General features: G+C 34.3%; 2 protein-coding genes across 4 annotated transcripts in view; both read left to right on the top strand.

Moving 5' to 3' along the window:
• Window positions 1-3,126: 3,126 nt before the first annotated feature.
• On the top strand, window positions 3,127-8,440 carry LOC135086946 (THAP domain-containing protein 5-like). The gene is made up of 7 exons (XM_063981770.1): window positions 3,127-3,875; window positions 4,110-4,354; window positions 4,576-4,629; window positions 5,038-5,190; window positions 5,662-5,748; window positions 5,866-5,945; window positions 8,411-8,440. The coding sequence occupies exons 1-7, from the start codon at window positions 3,775-3,777 to the stop codon at window positions 8,438-8,440; spliced, it is 750 nt and encodes a 249-aa protein (XP_063837840.1). The 5' UTR covers window positions 3,127-3,774.
• Window positions 8,441-8,595: 155 nt separating this feature from the next.
• The window catches only part of LOC135086576 (medium-chain specific acyl-CoA dehydrogenase, mitochondrial), a 30,277-nt gene continuing 23,010 nt past the window's right edge, over window positions 8,596-15,862 (top strand). For 2 of the 3 annotated variants that reach the window (XM_063981330.1, XM_063981329.1), the window contains exons 1-3: window positions 8,596-8,755; window positions 9,382-9,475; window positions 9,589-9,756. In XM_063981330.1, the coding sequence (XP_063837400.1) occupies window positions 8,738-8,755; window positions 9,382-9,475; window positions 9,589-9,756 (280 nt within the window). In that variant the 5' untranslated portion in view covers window positions 8,596-8,737. Of the gene's footprint in view, window positions 8,756-9,381; window positions 9,476-9,588; window positions 9,757-10,278; window positions 10,380-15,862 lie in introns of all 3 variants that reach the window. The other variant, XM_063981331.1, reaches the window with a different exon arrangement.

Genomic DNA, 15,862 nt, shown 5'->3' with positions numbered 1-15,862 from the left:
TGTGTTTAAAGTCTCATCATAAGAATAGGGTTGTAATAGAATGTTCTCTGGAATCGTAGGCTGGGACAACCATGCGGGGCCCTGCCACCAAAGGGAACACGCTGGCAGTTTATCTGCCTCTACCCCCCTCGACAGCAGGTCCGCAGGGTTGTCACTCGAGCAAACCCAGTACCAATCCTTCGTATTGGTTAATTTATTTATTTCAGTTACTCTATGTTTGATGAAGGTTGACAATTTGTCCGATTTGGAATTTATCCAAGCCAACGCCACCCTGGAATCTGACCACAAGAATATGTTAGGTATTTCTTGTTTTAGGGCATCATTAACCTTGTTGTATAATATGGCTAACAATAAACAAGCACGTAATTCTAATTTCGGTATTGTTTCGTTTCGCGCAACCCGCGACTTCGCGCAAAGCAATCGTACAACCACGTTACCATTAGAGATGGGTAGTGGGTAAAAACCCATTTCACCCGATTGGGTTAAAACTGGGTGATTTGGGTAAAAACCCGGTTTTTACCCATTATCACCCATTCTGGTGGGTGAAAACAAAAATAGCGTTTTTTTAAAGTGAGAAGTGGTATTTGTTGCTAAGGGGGCGTTCTAGTGTTACGTAATGCAATCTGAGGGGAAAGGAGGTCTTGAAAAACGTTACAATGCGTTACAGTGGCGGAAGGGCGGTTCGATTTCAAGTTTTTAAGCAGAAGTAGTTTGTAGTTGGTGTTGTTATTTGTAACTTTATACCGTAATGTCATCAAAGAGAGAGTTTGGCATCTTTGGCATCTCCCCCCCCCCCCCTCCATGTCCTTCCCATGATCACAAATTATTGTGTTCCTACTAAATTTCTTCTAAATCGGTTCGACGATTCTTGAAATTTAATAACACCATTTTATAAAATAATTGGTCACATCATCATAACGTGATCAATTTTACGATTTAGCCACGATATAAATGCATATTAGTGTTAAATTTTACTTATTACTTATTAATCAATAAACTTAAATGAGAAAAATTCAATAAAAATAAAGAAAAGATACCAATTGAAATAATTATAAAATTATTTGTTTTCACCCGGTGTAAACACCCACGGGTGGAATGAAACGGGTTTTTATTGGGTTTTTACCCTCATGTGGGTTTTTACCCGGGTGGAAACCCATCTCTAGTTACCATGCCTATCAAGAGAACGTACATAGATAGCCGCGCCATAAGCTGTCAATGAACTGTCACAGAATCCGTGCAGCTCCGCCTTAATGTAATCACTGATAAGGACAAGTCGCGGAATAACTATTGAGTTTACATAATTTAATTTGTTATAAAATGATTCCCATTCATAACAAAACTCGTTAGGTAGGTTTTCGTCCCAGTTAATTTTAATTTTCCATAAACGTTGTATGAAACATTTCGCAATTATTATTAAGGGCCCTAACAGACCCAAAGGGTCAAAAATGGCAGAGGCTATAGATAAAACCTTCCTTTTGGTTAAGTCGGTTGGTACTGGTTCTACTTGTAACTTATACCGTATGCTATCGTCATCATTTGACCACGCGAGTCCTAATACTTTATGTGTACCTGACCCTAGCAAAGTTAATTCGTTATTATCGGTAGGTGCATGAGTAGAGTTTTTAATATGGTCCACTACAGTTTCTGAGTTGGACTTAAAAACAAGACCACTTAGTGTTCACAAATACAGTCGGAGGCTTCAAATACTTTAAATATATCACCAATAAAAGAATTGGTCATTGATGCCTCCGACTAGGGCTGCTAGGTGCAAAAACACAAAAGCCGGACTCTGTGCTTCATTTGGCCGGACATTTTGCCCTAAAAGCCGGACATATCACGCGGGGTGATGAGTGTCTTTGGCTCGACTTCCAACTGGCGCGACAGCCACATAAAAAGCCTGACAGGACGGACAAGACAATATTATTGGATGGACCGGACAAGACAGAAACATGTCCGGCTCAACCCTACCTCTGACTGCATTTGTGAAAACTACATTAGTTGTCTTGTTTTTATCTTTTTTGTTCATTTTTACGCAGTTGGGTTTTATTGTTTTATCAATATTTTTTATAATTAGTAAGATAACAGTTGCTAGTTATTAAATATGTATAGTAAATAATATAAAACATTAGTATTAATTAAAAAATTGATATCGAATAAACACTATCGGTATTGTATATCGGTATTTTTCAACTACTAGAGCACACGCAATGGAGTGTGTGGTGGCCTCTCTGATAAAGGAATAGAGTGGCCTGCTGCATGAAGCTAAAGATAAAAATGGAGGGCAAACTTGGAACAAAAACTTGAGTCAAATACCTACTTATATCTATCTCGCTCTCTGTGGCCCTACCTCTCTTTTTAGTGTGAACTGTAGTATTGCTATCTTCTTATTTAAATCTCCTTGTAAATTCTTCGAAATAGCCAATTCACTAACCAAATCAGAAGTTAAACAAATAAATAATTAATATTTGAAACTAAGATTACCTAGTTAAATAAAAAATCACAAAATTGTCGGCCATTTAGGCTTAATGTGTTGGCGAATCAGGGAATTACAATCCCAATTCCCGGGGAATCGGTACCATGTGGCAACATCGGCCCAATCCGGCCCATCATGGCGGTTGTTTACTATTTTGTTTATTATGCAGGTAATTTCGTTTGAGATTGTTTACAGGAAATAATCATTGTTTTATCACAAGAAATGGTGCAAAATCTTGTAGTGCGTGGTTGCGGTACTACGTGGTGCCCTGGAAGTGACATTCACATAATATTCCACGCGTAAGTGTTTATTTCGTGATTTCCGACATTGGATCATTGTAAACATTTTTCACATTTTTTACAGTAATTTCTTCCTAAAACGTTTTACCAGTATTTACACCTATCATTTTTAATGATACCTATGTCAAGAAATAAAGATTTTACATTGAGTTTCATTGAATTTGAGCAAATTTATATTTTTTGTTTATTTAGAAAGAGTGAGTCTGCCCACAGAGAGCGAGATAGTGATACATAGTTTGTGCTTCAAGTAGGTATTCGGAGTGTGGCCTCCATTTTTATCTGTAGCTTCATGGCCTGCTGCCTGCTCAACGATAAACAGACAGGGCAACACAAAATTGTTTCTGTCCACATTTCTGTCCAGTGGGTAGACACTTCTCATTCAAAAACTAGTCTCTATATGTAGCAATTGATATACAACCTTATCCCTTAAGCAATAAAGTGCATTTTGGATTGATTTCACTACAGCAGGGGAACCCGCGGATCAATACCACCATACTAAAAATAATTGTTAGTGTCCTTATGTTGGTAGTATTGTTAGTTTGACAAATGAAAAAAAATGTCTGTCAATTGAGTTTGAGTTTTTAACCGGCGAATTGATTCGTGTGAAGTTATTTTCTCAGATTTGGTGCAATATTACTGTAAATAAACTTTTCTGTCGTTTACGTTGAGTTGATTAAGTTCCTCCGTATCGGGCGTGATAAAGTTTGCTGTTCAGTGTTATGTTTTTTGTGAGATAGAGACTCTTTTAAATAAGCTGTGTTTCAACTTCTACAGAAGTTTAAACTCTTATTTACTTTTCTGTTTAATGGGTATGTTATCTACTTACTTGAAATATTAGATCTATTACAAATCTATTATTCATTAAAAACAACCCTATGTGATGAAAATGTAAATGTACTTTCAAAACTGGTAAATGCATGAACCAGGGCATTGACACTGGTTGGAGAGAAATTATAGGCTTTGTTTAATTAATACCTATTTCATTTTAGGCTTCTACTGATAATGGAGAGTAGAAACAACAAGAAGTGCGTTATTTGTAATAAGAGGCGAAGTCGTGGTGGATCACCCTTACTTTTGAGTAGGTTTCCTCTGGATTCTGACCGGTAAGTTTCTAATAACACTCATTTATTACAAGATAATTTTACTGATTGTGTAAACTTAAAGGCTGGGATTAATATTTTTAATCATACAGTAAATAACCATAACCAATTTTTAATTTCAGTATTTTGTTTCGTACTCTGTAAATGAATTGCATAACAATACTAAAAGAAATTAGTTGATGAATAAATTTCAGTTTGTTATTCTTTTTCTTTTCTAATAGGTATTTCTTATTTCAGTTGTCGAATGTGGGTTAAAAATGCTGGCATAGAAGACTTAGCATATGTACCTATTGAAAAGTTACACCAACTGAAGTTTGTTTGTGGTGGGCACTTCACTCCTGAATCCTTCAATGCCAAAGGAACTCGGCTGAAGAACTCAGCTATTCCAACACTGGAATTGAGCAATCCCATCTTGCCAGATGAAGTTTTGACAGAGTTTCCTCTTCATGTAAAAGACTCCAATAAAGAAAACCTCAAGACAGGTATGATGATGACTTCAATTATTTTTTTTAAATTTAATTTACTATCTATCAATTTTTCTGAATTATTTAGATGTCTTAATTAATTTTCTTTGGTTTCCAAAACAAACCAACCGAATGCAATTTAACAAGGTTCTTTCTTTGTAACCACAAACATGTGTTGTATGCTTATCAATAAATAATATATAATTTCAATTATTAATTATATCTATACTTTGTTACAGTTCTTTATGATCATTCATATTGCATTCCAAAGAAGTCAAATCCAGTTGAACGAGGTATGTTTATCTAAAATTATACTAATAATATAAAAGGAAATATTTAATTGTTTGTTTGTATTTGATCGGCTCCGTAACTCGAAGCCAAGATAGCCTAAAGTGCGGGTTAGAACCCCACAGCTTGAATATTGTAGTAAACCCACTCGTAACACAATTTAGCTTAGAATGTGTGTTGAGTTAGAGGGACTTTAGTAATTTGTGTAATACAAATTCTTCAAAAAAAGTACCGGACCAATTTGAAAAATTTTAGGCAATCTACATTAATTAGCCAGGTCAGCTAGTTTAATAATATTTATAAGCTAGTAATTTTTAATGTGAGCAAGACATGTACTAGACTGATTGTACCCTAAAGTTGGGTAAGAACATGACATTTTATTACCCAATTCACATTTCATTATCTGCTTTCAGTTCCCCTTACAACTACAACCAAACAACTAAATTCAACATGTTTGGGAGCTGTGGATATACCAGATTCTGGTATTTCTGCGAAAACAACTTTTGAACCTCTTCCTTCTACTTCCAATGCACCAGAACATATGACCTATAAACCCATTACTCATGGTAAGTGTACAAACTAATTATTTACCTTCTAAAATATGCCTTCCCTCAAACTAAAGAATGCCACCCTGGATGCGTTCTGCAGTCTGCAGTCAGGTCAAAATGAACTTATATGTACAACATTCTAGGTTTCTGTACATTTTATATTAATGCTATTTGACCGTGCGGATACGAACAAAGAACGCAAAGCACACGTGACTGATTGCCTTATCACGACCACTTACAGATTGTCTTGACATACCCGCAGACCGCATCCAGAATGCAGAACATTAAAACCTCTAAATGCCTTTAATTTAATATTATGTCATTGTTATTGAAGGTGGGCCCACGCTTCATATTTTATGAGAAGAGCTATCATTATCCTGTCTTTGCATTTTTTTAAAACTTGATAATGATTGATTGATTTGGAAATAATATGTTTCATAAAACAACAAAATAAATTTTAAACTAATTTGCATATTTATAATATTTCAGATGATAAAAACATTTGCCATCAAGATGCACAGGCAGAAATATTAGTCCACAGTTATAAAAGACCTAAGAAAAACATTGAAATGAAAGGTAAGATAAAACATCCTAATTTAAAAAACTAAGTAAAATTGCTGATTAATTAACCAATATTCAATTCAATTTGCTTTAATGTTGTTTTTTTTACTAATGGAAATGTTTTTATTACAGACACTTCATCAACATTTACAATTAAAGAGAAGAGGCTTTGGCGACAGTTACAAAATGCAAAAAAAACAATAAGGAATATAGCGAAGTCAAAATATATGCTTTGGCTATATTTAAACGGTCCCCTAAAGCATACCGCTATATGCAAAAGCTGTTTACGCTACCAAGCACTAAAACGCTCCAAAGGATTTTAAAAAATATACCAATGGAGCCTGGTATAAATAAAAATATAATTGATATGTTAGAGGCAAAAGCATCAAGTATGCCAAAGGAAAATAAATATTGCTCGTTAATATTTGACGAGATGGCGTTAAAGAAACGGATAATTTATAACGAAATTGCTGATAAAGTGGATGGCTACGTGGATTATGGAGAGGGCGAGAACATGGGACGAGAAAAGAAAATTGCAGACCATGCGTTAGTGTTTATGATACAGGGTGCTAAACATAAATACAAACAATATATTGCGCACTATTTTGTGGAAGGCACAATATCAACAGCAAAACTGGCAAAAATTATATCGGACATCATCAAAAAATTAAAAGAAATCGGATTTATGGTTCTAACAACAGTTTGTGATCAGGGATCTACAAATATAGGAGCTCTTAACATGTTAAAAAGAAACTGTGGACAAGGCATAGATAGCAACTTTTTCTCTGTAAATAATGACAAAATTTTTATAATCTATGACATCCCTCACTTGTTCAAATCATTACGAAACAATTTCTTTAAAAGTGGAAATATGTCTTTCGATGGAAAAATTGCACAATGGAGGCATTTGGTAGTTGCAGAAGAACACAACAGAAATTTTTTAAATTTTAAAAAACTGAATAGTACCATTGTAAATCCAACATTCAAAACTAAGATGAGGGTGAAGTATGCTGCGCATGCTCTGAGTAATACCGTGGCAGCTATTTTAAAAATGATGGCATGGAAAGAAGTTTCTGATTGCAATGATACAGCATTTGTGATTGAACAGTTAGATAAACTATTTGATTGTACAAATGGTCCATCATCTTTAAATGACGTAAAGAAAGGGATCCGGGAAAATGTTTCCACATCAAGTAATCACATTGAGTCTTGGACCTTTTATACTGATAAGTTAAAAACCATAAAATTTATAACAGCAGAAAACACGATACTAAAAAATGTTAAATGCGTAAAGGGATATCAAATATCTATCAAATCCTTAAACGATATTTGGGAAAAGTTAAAGAATGAAGGGTTTAAATATATGAACCTTAGACAGTTTAACCAAGACTCTCTGGAAAACTTATTTGGAATCATTAGGCAACACAGTGTAACCAATAGAAATCCCACTATCACGCACTTTACTGCAGCGCTTAAAACAAGCATGGTTACTGGGCTGAAAGTGCCTCATAGCAGAAGTGCTAATTGTGAAGCAGACAACAATAAACATATGCTGGAATATAAAGACATTTTAAAAACTAATTTAAAAACAACAGAAATAAAAATTAATGTTCAAGATTCCACAGACACTGAATTTTATCCTGTGTTGTCTATCCCGGACCCTGAAAACTTAGAACAGCCCATTGAAAATTTGTGTAGCCTTGAAAACCAACCAGTAGTATATGTAAGCGGGTATTTAGCTGCCAAACTATTACAGAACAGTTCTTGTTTAATTTGTGAAGAGTGTTTGAGCGTGAAAACTCCTGTTGACAATGATTTGTATGCATATATATCTCTTCGCGAATGGTGGCATGATAAAAAAAGTCTCGTTTATCCAACAATTCAATTATGTACCACCGTAAATGAAGCTAAACAATTTTATCATGACCATATTGCCGACCAGATATATATGGAAAATGTTGGAAAATTCATTTTCTTAATGTTGAGTACAAATTGTAATTTTAGTTGGTTTAAATGTCAACAACATAATAAAGAAATTTATGATAAGATGTTTAAAATATTAAGTTACCTTTTTCTAAGAAAAAGTTGTAAAATCATTAATGACAGCTTCATAAAAAGTGAAAACAATTTTGCTGACAAAAGTAAAAAAGCACAGCAACAAAGCATTGAAAAGTAATCTTGAGGCTGAGGTTCGATCAGCTGATAAGAAAATTAAAGATGTTTATAAATAAAAATCCTATTTTTTCTTAGAAAAAGTTGTGAAAATAAAAGTTTACAAAATTATCATTTCTGTACTTTGTTATAATTTTCAATAATTCCTCATGCCTACAACTGCTATGTCATGTTCAATACTTATTGTAATATACCTATTTTATTTCGAAATAAATAATTTACGTTACAAAACTTCGTTTTACTTACACATAGTATAAAATAAAAATAGTAATCATTAAAATATTGAAGGTTCCTATACTAGATATCGATATGCAATTACAACCCTAGCAAAGTATCGATAATCGATAAGTTATTACGAACGTCACTAATACTGTCAGAAAATAAGGCATTAGGTTGGTAGCTCCGCCTGTAGTTTGTGCGGTTGGTAAAGATTTGCGGGTCGTTCTCTAAAATGCATATGTGTGCGTGAGCTCAAAAAATATCTATGGAGTGCCGTCTCTTATAGTTCCAAAATAGTGAACTGTCCTATCGATGACATTGACAGTGTGGCGCCACCGTCAATACCGGATCGCTGGTTCCGATTTTTGCCATGTTGGAAACCATATAGTTGAACGATGGTAGCGCCCCCCTGTCATTGAGTTTGGTGGGACAGTTCAGCTTGGGTCATCTATACTCTTTTATGCTCTTTGTTTCTGTCTTTGAGTGGATGTCTGTGTGGCCACACAGATAATTTGCGAATCTAAACCTGTTGGCGTTGTTATTGCTGGGTTCAAAGTCCTTGCTGTAAAATTATCTAAATAAAATTTTTAATTTGCCAATAAAAAATTAGAAAATGAATCCAATCGTTCAAGTAAGTGTAATTATTTTATAAATTGCTAAAATTTTATTTCTCTCACTTGAGGATATGAAAGATTTTCGAATAGTTGTCTTACCTCACGGATAGGTAAAACACCAAATTAATCACATACAATTTAATTTAGTGCTACATTATAAGTTAATTCGCACTTAGCCGTCAAAGTCCAAAGTTCATGCAATTGCGATTGTCATTTTAATTTTTCATTTTGAAAATCGAATTTTATGTTAACACTTCCTTGCAAAGCTATTGAAAATTGTCTAAATGGAAACTCAATGAACTACCATTTCTTTAAAAATAATATTTAAATTCGCCTGTTATTTTGTAGGTAGGCTAGGTACCTTCTACCTTCATTGGATGATTCAATATTCCACTAATAGAATATTCACAACTCAATTATGACTAGCATTAATAGATTCTCAAAATTTTGCATACAGCTGACTTTGCTGATGGACTACCTACTCAATTAAGCTGTTAATTTAAGAAACAAATTAAACTATGTTGTCTTTTGTTTATATTCCTGCATTCCTGTGTACATTCTTTATGTTTATTTTCGTTTTTCATGTTCTTTTTTTCCGGAGCTTATTGGTGATGTAAACTTAATCAATTATCTTCATTTTAAGATCGCCCGTGCCACCAGACCTATATTCAGGTCTATATCTACAACAACACCAGTGGCTTCTGCGAAACCAATACCTACAACAGGACTTTGCTTTGGTATGTAATATTAAATCATTCTATTTTATACATTTTCTTTATTGTACTAAATATTTCTTATTTACCTAATTATTAAATTTTTGTCAAAACGAATAAAATGTTTTCTTAAATAGAGCTTAGCGATGAGCAAAAGGCTCTTCAAGACCTGGCCAGAAAGTTCACAAAAGAAGAAATTATGCCAGTGGCTGCTCAATATGACAAGTCAGGAGAATACCCCTGGCCGATCGTCAAGAAGGCGTGGGAAGTCGGCCTTATGAATGGACACATTCCTGAACATTGCGGTAATGTAATCATAATTATCTTTAACTCTAAGTTGTAAGTAGGTACAAGGAGTGGCTTTGATAAGAAATCCCAATTAGATTATCAAATTTTCTTTACAGTTTGCGTTAAATGTTATTTATCGGGCAGATGCATTAACTACAAAATTTTAAAGACTAATTTTCCTTTTATAAATTTTTCATTTTGTGTGGTACATATTATGTATATGGATGGACCTTTAGTGTCTGTTTTGATATTTTTGTTAATAGCTATGATGCACATCTAAATTGACTGGCAAATGTTTGGCCAGTCGTCTAAATTATCTATGTAAAATCAAATACCGCTTGTCATAGTACATCTTCTTCTATAGTTGTCAATCATAATTATACCTAACATTAAACTTTATCGCAACTAGAATGAAGTAAACAACTTAGGCCGCTTCCGATAACGATCGTTACAAAGGTCGCGAAAGATAATAGGCAGGTAAACGATGATGTACTACAAATCCAAAGGTCAGTCATGAATAGGTAATAATGATTTCGCAGGGGGTTTGAATCTAGGCGTTTCTGAAGCTTGCCTTGTCTGCGAAGAAATTGCGTACGGTTGTTCCGGCATGATGGCAGCGATTTACATAACAGAAGTGGCTGTGAGCACTGCAGATAGGCATCTAGAATCTATTATGGCTGCCATACCTACTAGTTTAAGATAAAATACCCATGCTATAACTGATATCAGTTAAGGTTTCATGGTAGACAGTTTTGCTTTAATCATGCAGCGCGATTGCTTCAATAGTTGTACATATTTAAAATTACAGTTTATTCGCTTCTTGGTTTTGATAATGAATATTGTGAAACAAACTATTATGTTTATATTATAACCACTCATCATCTCTTAAGGACTCCTCTGCTCATGAAACCTGTAGGTAATGGTGACCATAAAATAAATTCTAGGTCCAAAAAATTAAATAAAAAAATAAAAGGTATAAACGATTCACAAAATGACCGTTTTTGAAATTAAAAAATCCATAAAAATAGCGTATTGGAATAACAATTAGATTTCGTAAAAAATACTTAAACCTTATAAAAGATTTAACGTAGTACCTTAGGTTAGGTGTCTTGTTCGTAAATTTTATGTAATGGATGTAATGGACAAAGCTTTTTGAAAAAAAAGCAAGCAACAATTGTGTACCTAAACAATAGTTAATAATTAGTTCTTATGAGTAACAAAAATGTAATTTAATACATTGTAAGCATTTAAAACTTGCAGTTAAATTCAGACGGTCATTTTGGGAACCAATCAATCGGGTAATGGTCGCTTGCCTACTGGCATGGATTTTTTCAGTAATTATTCCCCTACAAGGTGCACAGGTGGTTTTTTGTGGTCTATTATTACTATTATACCTTCCCTTGAATTAGGTACTGGCTTTGCTAAGCGAATGCCTTACTCTTGGTGGAGGAGAAGTGGTTCTATGCTAGATAGACTAGATAATAATAAATTCTAGTTTTATTGTATGCATAGGTACAGATAGGTACATGATTATTACTTACTAGCTTTCCGCCCGCGGCTTCGCCCGCGTGGAATTTTGTCTGTCACAGAAAAACTTTATCACGCGCGTCCCTGTTTCAAAAACCGGGATAAAAACTATCCTATGTCTGTATGTATGGACTCAAACTATCTCTATGCCAAATTTCATCAAAATCGGTTCAGTGGTTTAAGCGTGAAAGAGAGACAGACAGACAGAGTTACTTTCGCATTTATAATATTAGTATACAAGGTGTTAGATAAATGGGTATATGAGCCGACACTAGCCCATGTTAACATGGTCATATAAATGGTATGATGAAGTCAGAAATTTGATATCATCATTTTATTTTTTTTAATTTTCAATCAAAAAAAAATTTATAAAATCCGATTTGTATGAAAATTAAAATAATTAAAATGAAGATATCAATTTTCTGACTTCACCATACCATTTATATGACCATTTTAACATGGGCTAGTGTCGGCTCATATACCCATTTACCTAACACCCTGTAGATTTCCAATAGTAGAAGAAACATGTTCAACGAACTCTAGCAGGTTTGAAAACAGAAATTTATAGATTTAGGATGTGTAAGTACACAAACATTTCGGTCGCGCCACAGATCTTGGCTCTGATATTTCTGTCACCTCAAACGGATTACGGATGGGTATTGGTCGGAATTGATATTATCAAAGTAGCAACGTTATCGATTAAATATTGATAGGTTTATCTGTATCACGGGAACCCGATGCCTATAAATCTTGAATCATTCCCAATCAATCTCACTAGATGGCGACATAAGTATCGAATTTCTGAAGACGTTTGTAAAAAGTCACTAATGCTCAGTAAACTATAATGAAAAAATGTTTTACACATTAATTTGTTCATTTAAACACAGTGAATGATTCAAATAAACAATATTTCTTCATATAATAACATTTTATCTTAAGTAAAAACTGAAGTCTTAAACAATAGTTTTTGCAGCGCTGTAGGAGTAGCATTTAGTTACAAATGATGTAATAGATGGCGCTCATCGCTGCTGTTTTATTTCGTCACTTATAAAAATACTAAAATAGGTTTGGTTTTGCAACAAATTATTATTTTTATTAATTGTCATATTTCTTGTAAAATGCAAAAAAAACCATCTACATTCAAATAAAAATGAAAGAAACACAAATTAGCATTACAAAAGTTCGGCAATAATTTGTCTAACATTGTGGCGCCTAAAATCGACAATTTTTTTTTTTTTTAAGATTATTAGCAATTTGTATTCCAAATATTACTAATAGTCCCATTAGCCCCTCGCGTTAAACTAAATGAGCTTGTGTTACAAGTGGGCTCACCACAATAGTCGAGCGGCGGTGGGATTCGAACCCGCGTTCCCCGGATCTCGAGTCGGCCACTCCGACCCCTTCACCGTTCGGCTATCGTGGCTATAAAAGGTTCGATTGTTTTCCTTCCAATTAAGATAACCTACCCAGTGTCACTCACAATAATAATTAAGACGAATCTTAATCTAAAGACCTACATACACTGGAAAACATAACCCTTTTTCTGGTGTAGTCGGTTATAAACTGTATTGCCCATAATAATGTTTAAGGTCCACCTTTTGTTTATAATTTTAAGAGCATTATCCGCCAGTCAACGTTTCAGCCACGCAGAGAGCTGTTAGTAGGTAGGTGCGGTGCAGAGGTGCAGTTAATGTTTTTTTTACTCATTTAATTTATTTTAAGATATGTATAGCAAATAAAAAAAATCTTAACCTAGTACCTATTAAAGTGAACCCATTGTTAATCCCCTGTTTAATTCCATTGTTAATTATTAAATTCGGCCAAAACATAAACAAAGTGAGAGCTTTGCTGTCTCACTCGCACGCTCCATACCTACTAGCTGGCCACGCCGAGACGCGACCGCGCGGCCCATTGGATTGGCGTCATTGAAAGTAGAAGCAGGGTGCGCGAACGGCAGGCAGCGAATGTTACAGTAGACAGTAGGTAATTATCCTTAAGCAAGTTCTCTCCCAAATACATGTCAGTCTGCATCAAGTTGTATTTCACTTATTTAAAATCAAAATGCAGATTCATTCGTGTGCGTTACCTCAGAGATATCGTCGCTTGCCTGGGTCCGTGGCCGAGTCCCCCAGTATTTGACGCACCCGTGGTGGACGCCCCCGATTTAAATAAATTTAATATCATATTTTTTTCGGCTTTTGCACTAAGTACAGTCAACGAAAAAAGTTTCACAAGCTAATTATTATACTAAACTATGCATGTTTGACGCTTTTTATGCAATATGGGAGCAAAATTTTAACCCAAAACCAGCAGTAGTAAGAAACAAAAGACTTTTGTAGGAATTATTTTCATTTCATTAGATTCATTTTTGTGTTTAATTCTACTGGCCTAATAAATATTTATTCGTTTATAAACATTTTTGTGCCTGACTGTACATTTGATTAAAAATTGCTTCAAATCGAATTTAACTGACCGGGGGCGTCGACCACGGGTGCGTCGAAAACTGGGGGACTCGGCCACGGACCCGCTTGCCTCTCTAAGTGACGTATCTGACATTTTTCGAAACTTAGTTATCTACACCATCTTAATTAATTTCGCAAGACGAATCGATCTATCTGATCGCCTGAAAATTTTGCAAAATGTCAGTTACGTCAGTTAGAGAGGCAAGCGACGATATGGTGACGCTGATCAAGATGTGCTTATGTCATAGAAAAGGTAGAGCCTTAAATCCTGCAAATGTGCCGAGAATCTAGCATTTTTGCCCAATAAGATTTCGGAGTAATTTAAGAAAATAAGATTCCGTTGCAGTAATGCTTGAAAACGTTACTGCAGCCACATGATTTTTACCCATTAGCCTTAGCCAGATTAATTTTTTTCAATAAGTAGGTAGCTTATATTTGTGCCTTTCCATGGTCAAGCAGCGACATTTGTGCCCAACCAACCAAGCCAATCTCTTTAAATTTATTTATTATTTATTTAATGAAAGAAACATACAGCTTTTATATTACACTAGCTGACCCGGCGAACTTCGTACCGCCTTAGCGTAGAGATTTTCTTTATATTTTTTTCCGTAAAAACCTTGTACAGAGTATTAAAAAACTACAAAAAAAAAATCAGCCAAATCGGTCAAGCCGTTTTCATGTTATGTCGTGACAACGGAAAACGGGTTTCATTTTTATATATATAGATATAGGTACAGGAAAACTTTAGTTTATTCATAAGCCAAAAAAGTTTCCAATGTTAATTGTCAATAGCGAAGACATAATTATTATAAAAAGCCAAATCGTAAGCCTTACCATGTTTAACGTTAAGGTAGGTAATTACGAAGAAAAGTTTTAGTGTGAAATTAAGGACCAACTTACACTTCAGTTAATAAGGTTATTTAGCGTCTTCAATAGAAAGGGATAATATTCTATATTTGTCTGATAAATTTTTTTATGAATGTTTACCGATTTCTCTGTCAAACAAAAACCGATTTAAAAAAAACATTTTTTTTTTGTAAGAAATCAAAACCACTTTTGACTGCAAAAATCTGTCCATCATTTACATTCATTTATATCATTTTTAATATTTTTACACATAAAAGCAAATTCAGATTTTTTTTATTGTTATTCATATTTCTACCTATTAAAGCAATGAAAAAATATTTTTCTTTCTTTATTTCTTTCTTAAAAATAAACTATGCATAACCCGTGCGCAAAAATACGGTAGATGGTTGTAATCGGTTAATTACAAGGCGTAGAAAGTAAAAATTTTGTGTGCATTTATTTGAATATAAAAGCACTGCAGATTGATTGATTACCATAAAAAGCAGTTATCTTCTTAATATTGCCTTATTTGAGGCTCGAAATAAGTAAGCCATTTTCAGTTGTAAAATGATTTATTTCATCGAAAATTAGGCATAGGTATTCAAAATTTTCTGACATCTGACACTGCAATCACAGAGCGCCCTTTTTATCCGGTTTAAGAGCTAGAAGGTATTTTCGATTTTCACAGTAACCCATCTAATTCATATGCCATGCGTTATTTTTTTTTGAATAATTACTATGGCACCCATTGGCACCAATCACATGCCACCTATCAACAAAAAATCGCATCTGTCCATCATGTTTCATTCAAGTGTCATCGTCGGAGTCCTTTGTAAACTTTAATAACACTTAATAACATTAAATACGAAGCATAAAATGAGTTAAACTAACACTATTTACAGTATTTACCCTCTTCATAATTTTCAATTCATTCTGTGCACACGACATCATGTTAAGTAAGAGTTAAGAGTTGCGGTTTAGATTAATCTATGGATTATTATCTGTGCCTAAATATGACTGTAACTTGTTTTGTGAGCCTTAAATAAGTAAATAAATAAATAAAGTCGTTCGAAGAAATGGAAATCCCCAAAACGTTACCGCAGCGGCACCCGCAACCTTTCAAAACCACGGGGGGCTCAAACGTCGCTGCTTGACCATGGAAAGGCACAAATACAAGCCACCTATTGAAACACCTTAAATCTGGCCAAGGCTAATAGGCAATAATCATGTCGCTGCTGCAGTAACGTTTTCAAGCATCACCGCAGCGGAATCCCATTTTCACCAATTA

The sequence above is a fragment of the Ostrinia nubilalis genome, chromosome Z (assembly GCF_963855985.1).
Source record: "Ostrinia nubilalis chromosome Z, ilOstNubi1.1, whole genome shotgun sequence".
NCBI classification, from domain to species: domain Eukaryota; kingdom Metazoa; phylum Arthropoda; class Insecta; order Lepidoptera; family Crambidae; genus Ostrinia; species Ostrinia nubilalis.
The sequence above is the reverse complement of the archived record's forward strand: the minus strand, read 5'-3'. Positions and strand labels throughout refer to the sequence as shown.

Coding starts and splice junctions, on each gene's coding strand:
- LOC135086946 (XM_063981770.1), top strand. CDS start 3,775: ATGGAGAGTAGAAACAACAAGAAGTGCGTTATTTGTAATAAGAGGCGA. Junction 4,355..4,575: donor TAAAGAAAACCTCAAGACAG/GTATGATGATGA, acceptor ACTTTGTTACAG/TTCTTTATGATCATTCATAT. Junction 4,630..5,037: donor GTCAAATCCAGTTGAACGAG/GTATGTTTATCT, acceptor ATCTGCTTTCAG/TTCCCCTTACAACTACAACC.